Genomic DNA, 14371 nt, shown 5'->3' on the forward strand with positions numbered 1-14371 from the left:
ATCGAGTAAATTTCACGATCGCGATCGGATTTCCGATCCCGATCTTTTCCAGCGGGATCGAGGTCGGAGGTTATCTCAAGATCGCCTCAACCCCCAGTTTGGCTCCTGCTGCTTCATTTGTGTATGTGTCAGTCTAAACTGCGGCACTCGCATTCTATTCATAAACCAAAAAACCCAGAATGAACTGCGCTATGGTTCCTGCTACAGAAGAGCGACAAAAACTGCACAATAATGCAAGGAATAGTGAGAAAGCAGGTAAATAGTGGCTACTAAATGCTGCGATGTTCTTCAGTGCACCGTATAGGAGCCGCTCTTACTATCAGGCTATTTCGGTATCTTCCTCAGCCTCTACTAATCTTTCCTAATGCCGTTCTGAACTGTAGCCAATCATTCTTTTGTTTAAACTGCAAGCGTAGCTAGAAATGAGAATTAGCGGCATTTAACCAGATTGTTTGCTACACTAAAGTATGTTAATCTTCCCCATTTAGGAGAGATGCCATTTTCCTAATTTCTTTGTGCGATTTCCCGAAGAAACGTTTCTCGCTTCTTCTCCTTCTTTTTTATATCTGCCAATTTGTTAAAGAGGTTTGGAGATTTGCAGTAAACATTAGCGTGTTCCGGAGCCGGTGCCAGGCAGACACGCTAAAGGATGGCCTAATTACAAGTTACTTACAGGCGGGGGGACTAATCATACTACCGTACCTGAGCGCCACTTCGGCTCTTCCAGGCTGTGAAGTCTAGGAATGTGGTCGGGGTGTCGTGGCTGCATGGCTGATAATCCGGGTGCAAGCGAAAGCCAGATCTGTGGGGTGAAAAACATCAGGGTTTGTGCCCTTAAAGGGGGCCTTTCACCACGACCACCAACTCCAACTCTTTGCATCCTTCAATAGATGCCCCTCCGCTGATTCCAGTGCAGTTGGAATTTTCTTTCTAGCCCACACCATTCCTGAGCAATCACTCTTCTAGGCTCAGTAGGTTCTCTACTGTCAGGTGGGTGGTTCCAGAGTATTTGCTCCTACACATGACTGCCCACCTGACAGTCTAGAGCCTGATTAGCATATTGGGAGCTGAAACTAACAGCAGTGATTACTCAGGAATGGTGGGGGCTAGAGAAAAAATTCCAACTGCGCTGGAATCAGTGGAACAGAGGCTATTTAAGGATGTAGAGAGTTGGAGTTGGCGAAGGTGGGGAGAGGTCACAGCTGTTGGTAAAGATTATTTAACTTGGCTATAATTATATAATATTTTCTTTTCTTTTTTTTTAATGTATATTGTGAGCCCCATATAGGGATCACAATGTACATTTTTTTTCCCTATCAGTATGTCTTTACAGTATGGGAGGAAATTCATGCAAACATGGGGAGAACATACAAACTTCTTGCAGATGTTGTTCCTGGCAGGATTCGAACCCAGGACTCCAGCGCTGCAGTGCTAACCACTGAGCCACCGTGTTGCCAGTATAATTATAATATTGTAGGCACCAGACCATTTTTGTAGCTTCTAGAACCCCCGTCCAGGTGTAGTTGCGGGTGTCTTTTATTTAGTTAAAACATGGATGACAAAGGGATGACTAAGAATAAGGATGACTAAGGATAAAACATGGATGACTAAGGGCAGTCTCTGGCTATGGCCATGGGGGTTAACAATTTTTCGAGGATAATATATGGCGTTATTTTTAGTGCAACTTATGGCGCTATTTCAAGCACTATATGGCACTATACCTTCCTTGTTATAAAGAATGTTAGACCCCCTATAGGTGGATATCCAGGGAAGGCGATCCAGGGAAAATCTACTCACCTTCTCAACTCTTTTGGGCTTCCTAGTGGCGTCTGGTGTCTCCTGGTGACATCCTGGGCCTTGAGGTCACTGCTGAGGCCTGTGATTGGGCCACAATGGTCAACATGGTCATGATGTTTGGTGTGGCCATCGACTGCTAAGGCCCAATCACAGGCCTCAGAGGTGACCCCAGTTGCATGGAATCACCAAGGAAGCCAAGAGAGATCACCAATACTTTGGAGTCTGAAGAAACCCCCGATTATAATAATCTCACTTCTGATTCTATCTGAACTTTTGTGACCCGAAACTAAACAGGGACCCGAGTCACCCCAACCAAAAATGAAACAAATCTTGGGAGTTCCGCCCATCTCTAACCCTAACAGGACAGTGAATGTCCTGGTGAGACGTCCCCTTATATATTATAGCGTATGTTTTTCTTGCCAATTCCCTTACAGTGCAGTATATTTGGGGGGGGGGGGGGGGTTGCCGGCCTGGACAGTGGACACCCTATATGTGCTCCATCCTTTCTTACCTCATACAGGATACAGCTGTATTTTTCCTAAAAGTTTCCATAGGTGCTTGAGATGACCCTTGTGGCGAAAGGTGATAAAAATATCCGTATCCAGAGCTGCAGACTGTGTTCTCCTTAAAGGAAAAAATCAAGCCATTATACATCTCGCAGAATAAAAATTATACGCTACATGCCCAGACAGCTATACAAAAATATTTTCCAGCATGGTCTCTTTAAAGGGATCCTATCATTAGAATCCATTTTTTTCTAACTAACACGTTGGAATAGCCTTAAGAAAGGCTATTCTTCTCCTACCTTTAGATGTCTTCTCTGCGCCGCCGTTCGGTAGATATTCTGTTTTCCGTACAAATGAGTTCTCTCGCAGCACTGGGGGCAGGTCCCAGCGCTCAAACAGCACTGGGGGCGTCCTCCATCTTCTTCAGGAACTGGCCTCTACGCGTCGGCTTCCGGCCTGGCTTTCAATCTTTTACGCATGCGCAATCGGCAGCAACTGCGCGCAACCATTTTTTTGTGGCCGCTTACACGAGCTCTTATAGTAAGCAGCCACAAAAAATGGCTGCGCACAGGTGCAGTCAGCTCTGCCCGAGGCCCACTGGCAGAGCCAATTGCGCATGCGTAGAAGATTGAAACCCAGGCCAGAAGACGGCACAAAGAGGCCAGTTCCTGAAGAAGATGGAGGCGGCGCTGCGCTGGAGAGTTCTCACGCAGCATTGGGGACAGCCCAGTGCTGTTTGAGCGCTGGGACCCGACACCAGTACTGCGAGAGAACTCATTTGCATAAAGATGGAAAACGGAATATCTACTGAACGGCGGCTCAAAGAAGACATCTAAAGGTAGGAGAAGAATAGCCTTTCTTAAGGCTATTCCTGTGTGTTAGGTAGAAAAAAAAGGATTCTAATGCTAGGATCCCTTTAAAAAAGAACATGGCCTCCTAAACCTGCATTCTTCGCTACCTCCAAGACTTTAAGGTGGTCTCCTCTGTTTAATTCCAAAAAAAATTTCCAGCTTGGGAGACAACAAATATGGCTGCCATAATACCTTCTATAAAAGATCACTTTTGGGTGCTTAGGCCTCGATGACTAAACCATGTGTTGCGTTTTTCCATCATCACCTACCAAGCCCTATAACTTTTTGATTTTTCCATCAATTGTAATTCTCTATGAGGGTTTGTTTTTTATGGGACATGTTGTAGTGTGTAGCGGCATTATTTTTGGGGTATATACATCCATTTTTATTAACTCTTTCTGGGAAAGAATTGTCCATATGGCCATCAGGCCCATCAGGATAACCCCCTTAAAGCATACATAGCAAATTTAATTGGTAAAAATCATGTAATTGAAGCCACACCCTCTAGGACCACCCCAGCCCACCTGGGAATGCTTACTCTTGGGTGGGGTTTTACACAAGGCTTGCCCCTTTTTGAGCTCTGAAAAGCTCAACTTGCTAGAATTGAAAATTTGGGGTGATCCCAGCAAATTTGAGACCTTTGGTAACAACGTTTTAAAGGGGTAATCTAGCTGGATAACATTTATTTTTAGAAAAAGGTCAGAATTACTTATTGAGCATCCACCACTCCTCAGGTCCTCTGCTGCTTTCTGCTGGTCCTATTAGACACACAGGAAGTCACTGCTCAGTCAATCACTGGCTGGGGCGGGTCATTATTGAAGGCAATGATTGGTTGAGCTATCATTTCCTGCGTGTAAAGAGGAACCATGACACCATGACTGGAGAGCAATAGAGGACCCAGGAAATATCAAAATGGCTGGAATCAGTGAAGTGACTAGGGTTGAGTGATCAGGATCGGAAATGATCGGATTCCGACCATTGATCGAGCAAATTTCGGGATCGGCTGGAAAATGATCAGAAATCCGATTTTGAAATCTCAAGATTGGCTCAACCCTAAAAGTGACTTTTCCCATAGAAAAATTTCCACCTTGGGAGACAACAAATATGGCTGCCATGATACCTTCTATAAAAGATCACTTTTGGGTGCTTAGGCCTCGATGACCAAACCATTTATTGCGTTTTTCCATCGTCACCTACCAAGCCGGGAAAGATCGGATCCAGACCGGTGATCGAGCAAATTTCAAGATCGGGATCGGCTGCAAAATGATCGGAAATCGGATTTTGAAATCTCAAGATTGGCTCAACCCTAAAAGTGACGTTTCCCATAGAGAAGCGTTGACTAGGGTTCAGCCATCGGGATCGGGAAAGATCGGATCCCGATCGGCGATCGAGCAAATTACGAGATCAGGATCGGCTGGAAAATGATTGGAAATCGGATTTTGAAATCTCAAGATCGGCTCAACCCTAAAAGTGACTTTTCCTATAGAGAAGCATTGACTAGGGTTCAGCCATCGGGAAAGATCAGCGATCGAGCAAATTTCATGAACATCTGGAAAATGATCGAAAATCAGATTTTAAAATCGATCCTGAAATCTCAAGATCGGCTCAACCCTAAAAGTGACGACTGAAACTCTCCATATTGTTTAAAAATTTTATTACACCAGACCATCCCTTTAAGTCACATTGATACCATATTAAAGGCATTTGTTTATACTATTGATTATTTTTGTATCTAAAAGATCAACAAGTCGATGCCTCGGGAAGGAACGTTGTGCAGTCGCACTAAGTCGGAGGATGAGGGACGTCCCCGGCAGCCAGGGGGTTAAACCGCGGCAGGTTTTTTTCCAGCCGATTACCTGCATAGCCCTTGGTGCGCAGATAACGGCTGCTCGGAATGACGATGAGTTCACCAAACTTTGTCATTTACACGGTCTGTTTCCACATCAACGCTCATGCTTTAGGCAGGAACGCACTCCCCAAAATTACCTTATGCCATTTTCCAAATTGCACTTCTACTTGAGGACTGTACTTTGTACAAGTCCCGTCATTAAATCAGCTCATTCACATAGGCGGACACCCTCATAGTGATGGAGGTTTAGGCAAGCAGAGAATTTGTGTAGAAATCAATTTAGTTCCTGATTTCAATGAATTATAGAGCTTTATGCCGCTTACATTTCAGGTGAAAATTACTAATCTTTCAATGCCCGGGGAAAACTCGACACTCGGCATCAAATCTCACCTGAACAAACTCACGGGGATTCGGCATTGCTGGAAATACGTGTCTGCGGAGAGTAGAGGAACGCTCAAGTGGCCCCTAGTTATACAGGGGAGTTTATTGTATTAGGGAATATTGACTTAGGCTAGGTTTTACAAGGCGGTAGACATCGAACGTATGGGTTTTATCCTATTGTGATGTCACGTTTAGATATACATTGCAAATTTCTATTTACCCTTGCCAGGGTTAGAGATAGAAGAGTTCCCTTAGGATTCGGATTTCAGGAACTAGGGCGCCTAACCGTTAGCGAGTTATAAAAGGTCCTTTGGTGAGGGTTACAGTCGTGAAAACGGTTTTCTAATATCTTATTTTTAAGCTGAGATATGATCACTTGAAGTTACAGGCCCAAAGCCTGAGGCTGTACTACTGAGAGATTCTGATGACAATATCTAAAACTAAAACAGTCACTTTGCATAAACAGGAAGAGAAATTAAAGGGATTCTATTATTAAAATTTAAATTTTTTGTCCCTAACACGTAAGAATAGCCTTTCAGTAGAAATCCCAATTACTTCAGTATGTAAATGAGTTCTCTCGCAGCACTAGGGCGCGGTCCCCAGCGCTCAAAAAATCACTGGGGGAGTCTCCAATGCTATGAGAGAACTCTCCAGTGCCGCCTCCATCTTCTTCTGGAACGCACTCTCCTTGTGTCTTCTTCCGTCCTGGGTTTCAATCTTCTAGGCCTCGGGCAGAGCTGACTGCGCATGCCCGGGCCACAAGAAAAATGGCCGCTTACACAGTAAGCCATTTAAACAGGACAGCCATTTAAACAGAATGGCGGCGCGGAGAAGACAACTAAAGGTAGGAGAAGAATAGCCTTAAGGTTATTCTTCTCCTACCTTTAGTTGTCTTCTCCGCGCCACCGTTCGGTAGAAATCCCAGTTTTCTTCTGTATGCAAATGAGTTCTCTCGCAGCACTGGGGGCGGTCCCCAGCGCTCAAACAGCACTGGGGGCGTCCCCAATGCTGAGAGAGAACTCTCCAGTGACGCCTCTATCTTCTTCTGGAACGGCCTCTCCCTGTGTCTTCTTCCATCCTGGGTTTCAATCTTCTAGGCATGTGCAGTTGGCTCTGCCATCAGGCCTCGGGCAGAGCCGACTGCACATGCCCACAGGTCACAAGAAAATGGCCGCTTACACTAGGCTTACTGTGTATGTAGCCACAGGAAAATGGCCGTTTACACAGCTTACTGTGTAAGCGGCCATTTTTCTTGTGGCCGCAGGCATGCGCAGTCTGCTGTGCCCGAGGCCTAGAAGATTGAAACCCAGGACGGAAGAAGACAGAGTTCTCTCGCAGCATTGGAGACGCCCCCAGTGCTTTTTTGAGCGCTGGGGACCGCCCCTAGTGCTGCGAGAGAACTCATTTACATACCGAAGTATCTGGGATTTCTACTGAAGAAGACATCTAAAGGCGGGAGAAGAATAGCCTTTCTTAAGGCAATTCCTATGTGTTAGGGACAAAAAATATAATTTTAATAATAGAATCCCTTTAAAACTGCCCTGTGATTGGTTACTTTTAAATGTTGTCATCCGAATCTCTCAGTGGTACAGCCTCAGGCTTTGGGCCTGTAGTTTGATGAAGATGATGTGTTTGGATCTGTATAAAGGACACCATAAAAACAGAAACCAGAAGGGGATGTGTTTTCATCTGAATTTTGAGCTGAAATTAAAAAATTCCAGAATTTTCCATGCAATCTCTGAAGTGTTGTCATAGGGACTACTAAATACAACATTTCCTCTCACACGGCTTGGCACGTATTTGGCATTGTATTTGTATGGCACTGATATGACGACTTCGGTCCCTACACAGTTCTCACGGAAACACGATTAAATTCTGAATAAGACATGTAGTCACCAGAATTTGTCCATAGTGCAGCCTCAGGCTTTGGGCCTGTTATTCCAATCGAATATATCTCAGCCTAGAAGTAAGATAATTAAAAATTGTTTTCATAATTTTAATGTATATTAAGGGCCCTTTTTTACGAGAAGAATTGAAATGTTTAAAGGTAAATATTTATCAGAAAGGGACAAAGAAACAACTCAAAAAGTTAAAGGGATTATCCAGTTTTTTAGCACTATGGGCATCAATACAAAACACTTCCTAATATATGTCCAGTGTAAATTCAGCACTGTTTAGGTGATTTATTGTCAGGTCGATGACTTCAGCTGTGGCGTTTTGTTTGCAAGCTCACTACCCCTCCCTGTGAGCAGTGCAACCAGCAATCAAAACATCACAGCAGCGCATAACCGCGATGTGGGAGGGAATAACTAACTGTCATTTCATTGTACGGGAGAGTGGAGAAGGGAGGGGCACACAGAATGGTGTACTGACCAGTACATGCCCCTGTTGATAGGACCACACCGCCCCTTTCGGAACACAACTTTTGAGCGTCCCGTGGCCCTTTTTGTGATGTGACCGGCAGTTATGAAACGACAAAGAGCCTGGTAGATGAGGGAGCCTTTAGTCAGGGCCTGGGATACCTGCCCATTCTTCTGAGAGTTCTGGAGGTCACCCTTGTCTTTGGGAGCCTCCTGGACGTTCCACGAGAATTGGCAGATATATGGTATAATATAGCTCATAGGAACAAAAACATCATCAGTTTAAGATACAGAAGATGAGGATGAGTCAAGACTAAACATTACAGAACATATAAGATATGGTATCCTCACCTCTATGGCATTGGAAGGAGACCTGATGTAGATGGCTGCTGGGGCCAATGCCTCAATGTTTGAGAGACCATCACTTCCCCAAATCCTTATCAGAAAGTTCCTCTTAACCTGGATGCTATTTTCTAAATGTTCTCCTAAGGTACAAAGATAGTTAATATAAGGGTGTAAAGGGGAGGATAAAAGAGATAGATAGATAGATAGATAGATAGATAGATAGATAGATAGATAGATAGGAGACAGATAGATAGATGATAGATAGATAGATAGATAGATAGATAGATAGATAGATAGATATGATATAGATAGATAGATAGATAGATAGATAGATAGATAGATAGATAGGAGACAGATAGATAGATAGATAGATAGATAGATAGATAGATAGGAGATAGATAGATAGATAGATAGATAGATAGATAGATAGATATGATATAGATAGATAGATAGATAGATAGATAGGAGACAGATAGATAGATAGATAGATAGATAGATAGATAGATGATAGATAGATAGATAGATAGATAGATAGATAGATAGATAGGAGACAGATAGATAGATAGATAGATAGATAGATAGATATGATATAGATAGATAGATAGATAGATAGATAGGAGACAGATAGATAGATAGATAGATAGATAGATGATAGATAGATAGATAGATAGATAGATAGATAGATAGATAGGAGACAGATAGATAGATAGGAGATAGATAGATAGAAAGATAGATAGATAGATAGATAGATAGATAGATAGATAGATATGATATAGATAGATATGATAGATAGATAATAAAAGATAAGTAGATAGATAGATAGATTGATAAATATGATATAGACAGACAGATAGATAGACAGATAGATATGATATAGATAGATAATAGAAAGATAGATAGATAGATAGATAGATAGATATGATATAGATAGATAGATATATAGATAGATAGATAGATAGATAGATAGGAGACAGATAGATAGATAGATAGATAGATAGATAGATAGATGATAGATAGATAGATAGATAGATAGATAGATAGATAGGAGACAGATAGATAGATAGGAGATAGATAGATAGAAAGATAGATAGATAGATAGATAGATAGATATGATATAGATAGATATGATAGATAGATAATAAAAGATAAGTAGATAGATAGATAGATTGATAAATATGATATAGACAGACAGATAGATAGACAGATAGATATGATATAGATAGATAATAGAAAGATAGATAGATAGATAGATAGATAGATAGATAGATAGATAGATAGATGGATAGATGATAGATAGATAATAGAAGATAGATAGATAGATAGATAGATAGATAGATAGATAGATAGATAGATAGATAGATGATAGATAGATATTAGATAGATATGGGATAGATAGATAGATAGATAGATAGATAGATAGATAGATAGATAGATAGAGGGTCGGTTTTAGACAGTGTGGACTTGGGTAAAATTAAAAGTGGAGCCTCCATATCCTGATATACCAAAAACACCATCATATTTAGTCATTCCAGAAGTCAGGGCTGCAGTTCCAGCAGTGATATAGTCTTAAAAGATAAGGAATACAAAAAAATTTGCAAAGATATAGATAGTTGTGAAACCGCTATGTGTGTACCGCTATACTGGGGAGAATTATTACCACTATACAGACAATTTCCAGACAATACACATCATGTATAGACCAACAATACCTCTATAAAAGGCCCAGACGGTACAGATAATATACTACCTCTACACCATGACTACCTCATTATATTACACAGTGATGCAAAGACAATAGCCGTGCACTACACAATACTTCTATCCTATGTGAGAGGGTGACAGGTAAGATTCTGGAAAGTTGCTATATCTCCCTCAGATTCCTCACTTATGTGTGGTAAGCGAGGTCACAATTCAGGTAACACCTTAATTGTGAGATGACTCCTGTGAACCTCTTCTTGTCCTACTAGGGAGAAGTCTTCTTGCACAGGTGGGAGCGGAGCTTCATTAAAGGGATCCTATCAATAAAAGTCATTGTTTTGTCCCTAACATTTAGGATATTCTTCTCCTACCTTTAGATGTCTTCTCCGCACCGCTGTTCCGTACATAATCCGGTTTTCATCGGTATGCAAATGAGTTCTCTCGTAGCACTGGGGGCTCAAACAGCACTGGGGGCGTTCCCAATGCTGCGAGAGAACTCTCCAGCACCGCCTCCATCTTCTTCAGGAACGGCCTCTCCCTGTGTCTTCTTCCGACAGTGGCTTCAAACTTCTAGGCCTCGGGTGTAGGGCAAAGCAGACTGCGGATGCCTGCAAGCCACAAGAAAATGGCCGCTTACGCAGGCATGCGCAGTCGGCTTTTCCCTAGGCCTAGAAGTTTAAAGCCACCGTAGGAAGAAGACACAGGGAGAGGCCGTTCCTGAAGAAGATAGATGCGGTGCTGGAGAGTTCTCTCGCAGCATTGGGGACCGCCCCCAGTGCTGCGAGGCAACTCATTTGCATACCGACAAAAAACGGATTACATACCAAACGGCGGCCTGGAGAAGACATCTAAAGGTAGGAGAAGATTAGCCTTTCTTAAGGCTATTCCTACGTTTTAGGGACAAAACAATGACTTTTAATGATCAGATCCCTCTATAGGCCTATAAAAGGTTGGAACTCCTGAGCAGTTCCTGGGGAGAGAGAAGGAGCCGGGTTTTCTTCTGACTTGTGAAGACTGGTTGTGAAGACAGAGATTCCAGTGTGAACTGCTGCCAGTGTTTTTCCTGAGTGTTGACCATGTGGTTGAAGCAAGCTATCACCTGTTTAGTTAGAAGCTCGGATGAGCAGGAGTTTTTGTTACTGTTTTGCCTGAAGTTAAAGCTAGTTTTTCCAAAATAAACGTACAAGGTAAGACCTTGTTTGTCTCTTTATTTTTGTGTCTTTCTCTGACTGTCTGGGTCCGCCGCTTCTACCATTGAGCCAATCCTCACACATTTGGTGCTCCGGATGTGAGCGAAACCGGTTTGAAACAAGTCTTAAAGAGACAGGCTAGTATATGTCTATGTGATTTCTTGGCTCTAGCTTTTTTTTTTTAGGGGGAGCTTTTTTGGTTATTCTTAAAGTGACAGGCACTTGTTTTTCCATTTTTTTCCTCCACCACCTTATGTCCTGGGTGATGGCCATGGGAGAGCCCAAAAAAGGACGCTGCCACAAACACAAAGTACCCGAGGAACATATAATGTGACTGCTACCCCGTGGCCTGGAAGATTAACCTGCTCTTCCAGGAATCTGGATAGTCACCCCTTTTTCGGGGGATATACCCAGAGCATCTGGGAGAGTTGGGATATATAAATGAACTGTAATGGTCACATGAATTTCAGTATATCAGGGATGTAGAAGAGGAAGCAAAGACTAGAAGGCGCCACTATAGTATCTGTGCTGGAGCAGTGGGATACTGAAGATATGAGTTACATGTATTTGGGAGGGGGTCAGTTGAGGGGACTGCATTTGTGTTTTCACCTAGAATAGACCCTGTATTCAGAATAAGAGAAGATACTGAAAATTACAAGAAAAATAGTACTGTATACTGTCTATACGTACATAATAAGGACGGAGAATTACAGCCAGTATACAGGACAAGAAAAATAGTACTGTGCACTGTCCATATATATATATTAGCCTCTGTCCGTCTGCCTGTAGTTGGCGTCGATGATTCGCCTATATTCAGCAAATTGCTGCTGTCGATGATCCGCCTGATCCAGCATTTAGGCTCTGCTACATCTCTGCATACGCACAGCATACCCAGATGTACTACATCTCAGCATATGGATAGCATACCCAGCTCTGCTACATCTCTGCATAGGCACAACATACTCGGCTCTGCTACATCTCTGCATACGCACAACATACTCGGCTCTACTACATCTCTGAATACGCATAACATACCCAGCTCTGCTACATCTCTGCATAGGCACAACATACCCAGCGCTGCTACATCTCTGCATATCGAGCTGGGCTACATCTCTGCATATCCAGTCTTCTTCATGTCTGCATATCCAGCTCTACTACATGCCTACATATGCACAGCATACCCAGCTTTGATACATCTCTGCATACCCAGCCCTGCTGCATCTCTGCATAGGCACAACATAAAAATCTCTGCTACATCTCTGCATATCCAGTCTGCTACATCACTGCATATCCAGTTCTGCTACATCTCTGCATAGGCACAGCATACCCGACACTGCTACATCACTGCATAGGCACAGCATACCCAGCTCTGCTACATCACTGCATATCCAATTCTGCTACATCACTGCATATCCAGTTCTGCTACATCTCTGCATAGGCACAGCATACCCGACACTGCTACATCACTGCATAGGCACAGCATACCCAGCTCTGCTACATCACTGCATATCCAGTTCTGCTACATCTCTGCATAGGCACAGCATACCCGACACTGCTACATCACTGCATAGGCACAGCATACCCAGCTCTGCTACATCACTGCATATCCAGTTCTGCTACATCTCTGCATAGGCACAGCATACCCGACACTGCTACATCACTGCATAGGCACAGCATACCCAGCTCTGCTACATCTCTGCATATCCAGTCTGCTACATCACTGCGTATCCAGATCTGCTACCCTGTTTCCCCAAAAATAAGACACCCCCCCCCCCTTCACCTTCTGGATCACATACAACCAGCAGTCATGCCGGCGCTCCGCTAAGGAAGCATCAGCATGACTGCCGATTGTTCCCCGCTCCAGCCGCTACATAAGACATTCCCCGAAAATAAGAAAGGTCATATATTTCGTTTGATAATTAATTATAAGAGACTGTCTTATTTTCGGGGAAACAGGTACATCTCTGCATAGGCACAGCATACCCAACTCTGCTACATCTCTGCATAGGCACAGCATACCCAGCTCTGCTACATCTGGCAATTTAAATTAAAGGGGTTTTCCTATCTCACTGCCTGAGCAGTTTCTGTGTTATCTGTGTGTTTACATAGAGAGAGAACAGAGCTGCTTTATCGGCAAAACTGCTGTAATCTCCTGAAGTGTAATATGGTATATGAACATAAATTCATAACAGTCGTGAAGCCCTGTCATTTACCAGGATAAAAAGTAGCCTAAGGCTGGGTTCACACGATGTCTTTTGGCACGTAATGTGGCACGTAGATGCCGCAGGAGCTTTTGCGGGCCGTATATGCTCCCATTGATTTCAATGGGAGCCGGGACAGTATACGCGGCGCTATTTTGCGGGTAATGCCTTTATAGGTGTGTCACAATATATCAGGGCTCTTACTTTATATGTGTCCCGATATATCAGGGCTCTTACTTTATATGTGTCCCGATATATCAGGGCTCTTCCATGTTGCGCCCTGATATAGTTTTATATGGGTGCAGTCACTGTTACATATCTGTGATGTCATCATGTACATAAAGGTTTAATGGTGCAGATCTCTGTATTATAGATGCCACATGACATCACCGACATTCCATGATGGGTTACAATGGGTGTAGAATGTGTACAGTTCTTTACATGAGCCATCTTGTGTCATTTGAGCTTGACATCTTGAAGTTGACGGTCGGTGCAGGTATGTAGCTCTTCGCTCAATGCTGAGGCCTTATTCACACACTGGGGTAGATGACACAGCTATTGTTCAGATGTCAGCTCTCATAGGTATGACCGGCTTTAATTTTTTACAGGTTTATTTTGCTGGACCTACACGTTCACGTTCACATTCAGCACTTTCATCAGACACGGACGGGTGTACGGAAATGGATGTACAGAGAGACGGATGCATGGTGAGGGATGCATGGTGAGGGATGCACGGAGATGGATGCACGGAGAGGGATGCACGGAGAGGGATGCACGGAGAGGGATGGACGTACAGCCATAGCCGTACACTCATAGACAGACAGACAGACACCAGAAGGCAGCAGGCGAGATATGACGTTTTACAACCTACACAAGTGTCTCAGATAGTGCAGCTCATCCAGGATGGCACATCAATGTGAGCTGTGGCAAGAAGGTCCAGAGGCTGGAGGTGCTACCAGGAGACAGGCCAGTACACCAGGAGACCTGGAGGGGGTCATAGAAGGGCAAAAACCCAGCAACAAGACCGCTACCTCCACCTTTGTGCAAGGAGGAACAGGAGGAGCACTGCCAGAGCCCTGCAAAATGACCCCCAGCTGGCCACAAATGTGCATGTGTCTGCACAAACGGTTAGAAACCGACTCCATGAGGATGGTATGAGGGCCCGATGTCCACAGATGGGGGTTGTGCTCACA

At 43.5% G+C, this 14371-nt stretch overlaps 1 protein-coding gene across 1 annotated transcript in view; it reads right to left on the reverse strand.

Annotated features, from left to right (window-relative positions):
• The window catches only part of PKHD1 (PKHD1 ciliary IPT domain containing fibrocystin/polyductin), a 395316-nt gene that overhangs the window by 219254 nt on the left and 161691 nt on the right, over positions 1 to 14371 (reverse strand). The window contains exons 41-43 of the mRNA XM_075266923.1: positions 8096 to 8229; positions 2309 to 2421; positions 703 to 802 (exon numbers count right to left, since the gene is read on the reverse strand). Coding sequence (XP_075123024.1) covers positions 703 to 802; positions 2309 to 2421; positions 8096 to 8229 — 347 coding nt within the window. The remainder of the gene's footprint in view (positions 1 to 702; positions 803 to 2308; positions 2422 to 8095; positions 8230 to 14371) is intronic.

Source organism: Leptodactylus fuscus, chromosome 3 (assembly GCF_031893055.1).
Source record: "Leptodactylus fuscus isolate aLepFus1 chromosome 3, aLepFus1.hap2, whole genome shotgun sequence".
Taxonomy (NCBI): domain Eukaryota; kingdom Metazoa; phylum Chordata; class Amphibia; order Anura; family Leptodactylidae; genus Leptodactylus; species Leptodactylus fuscus.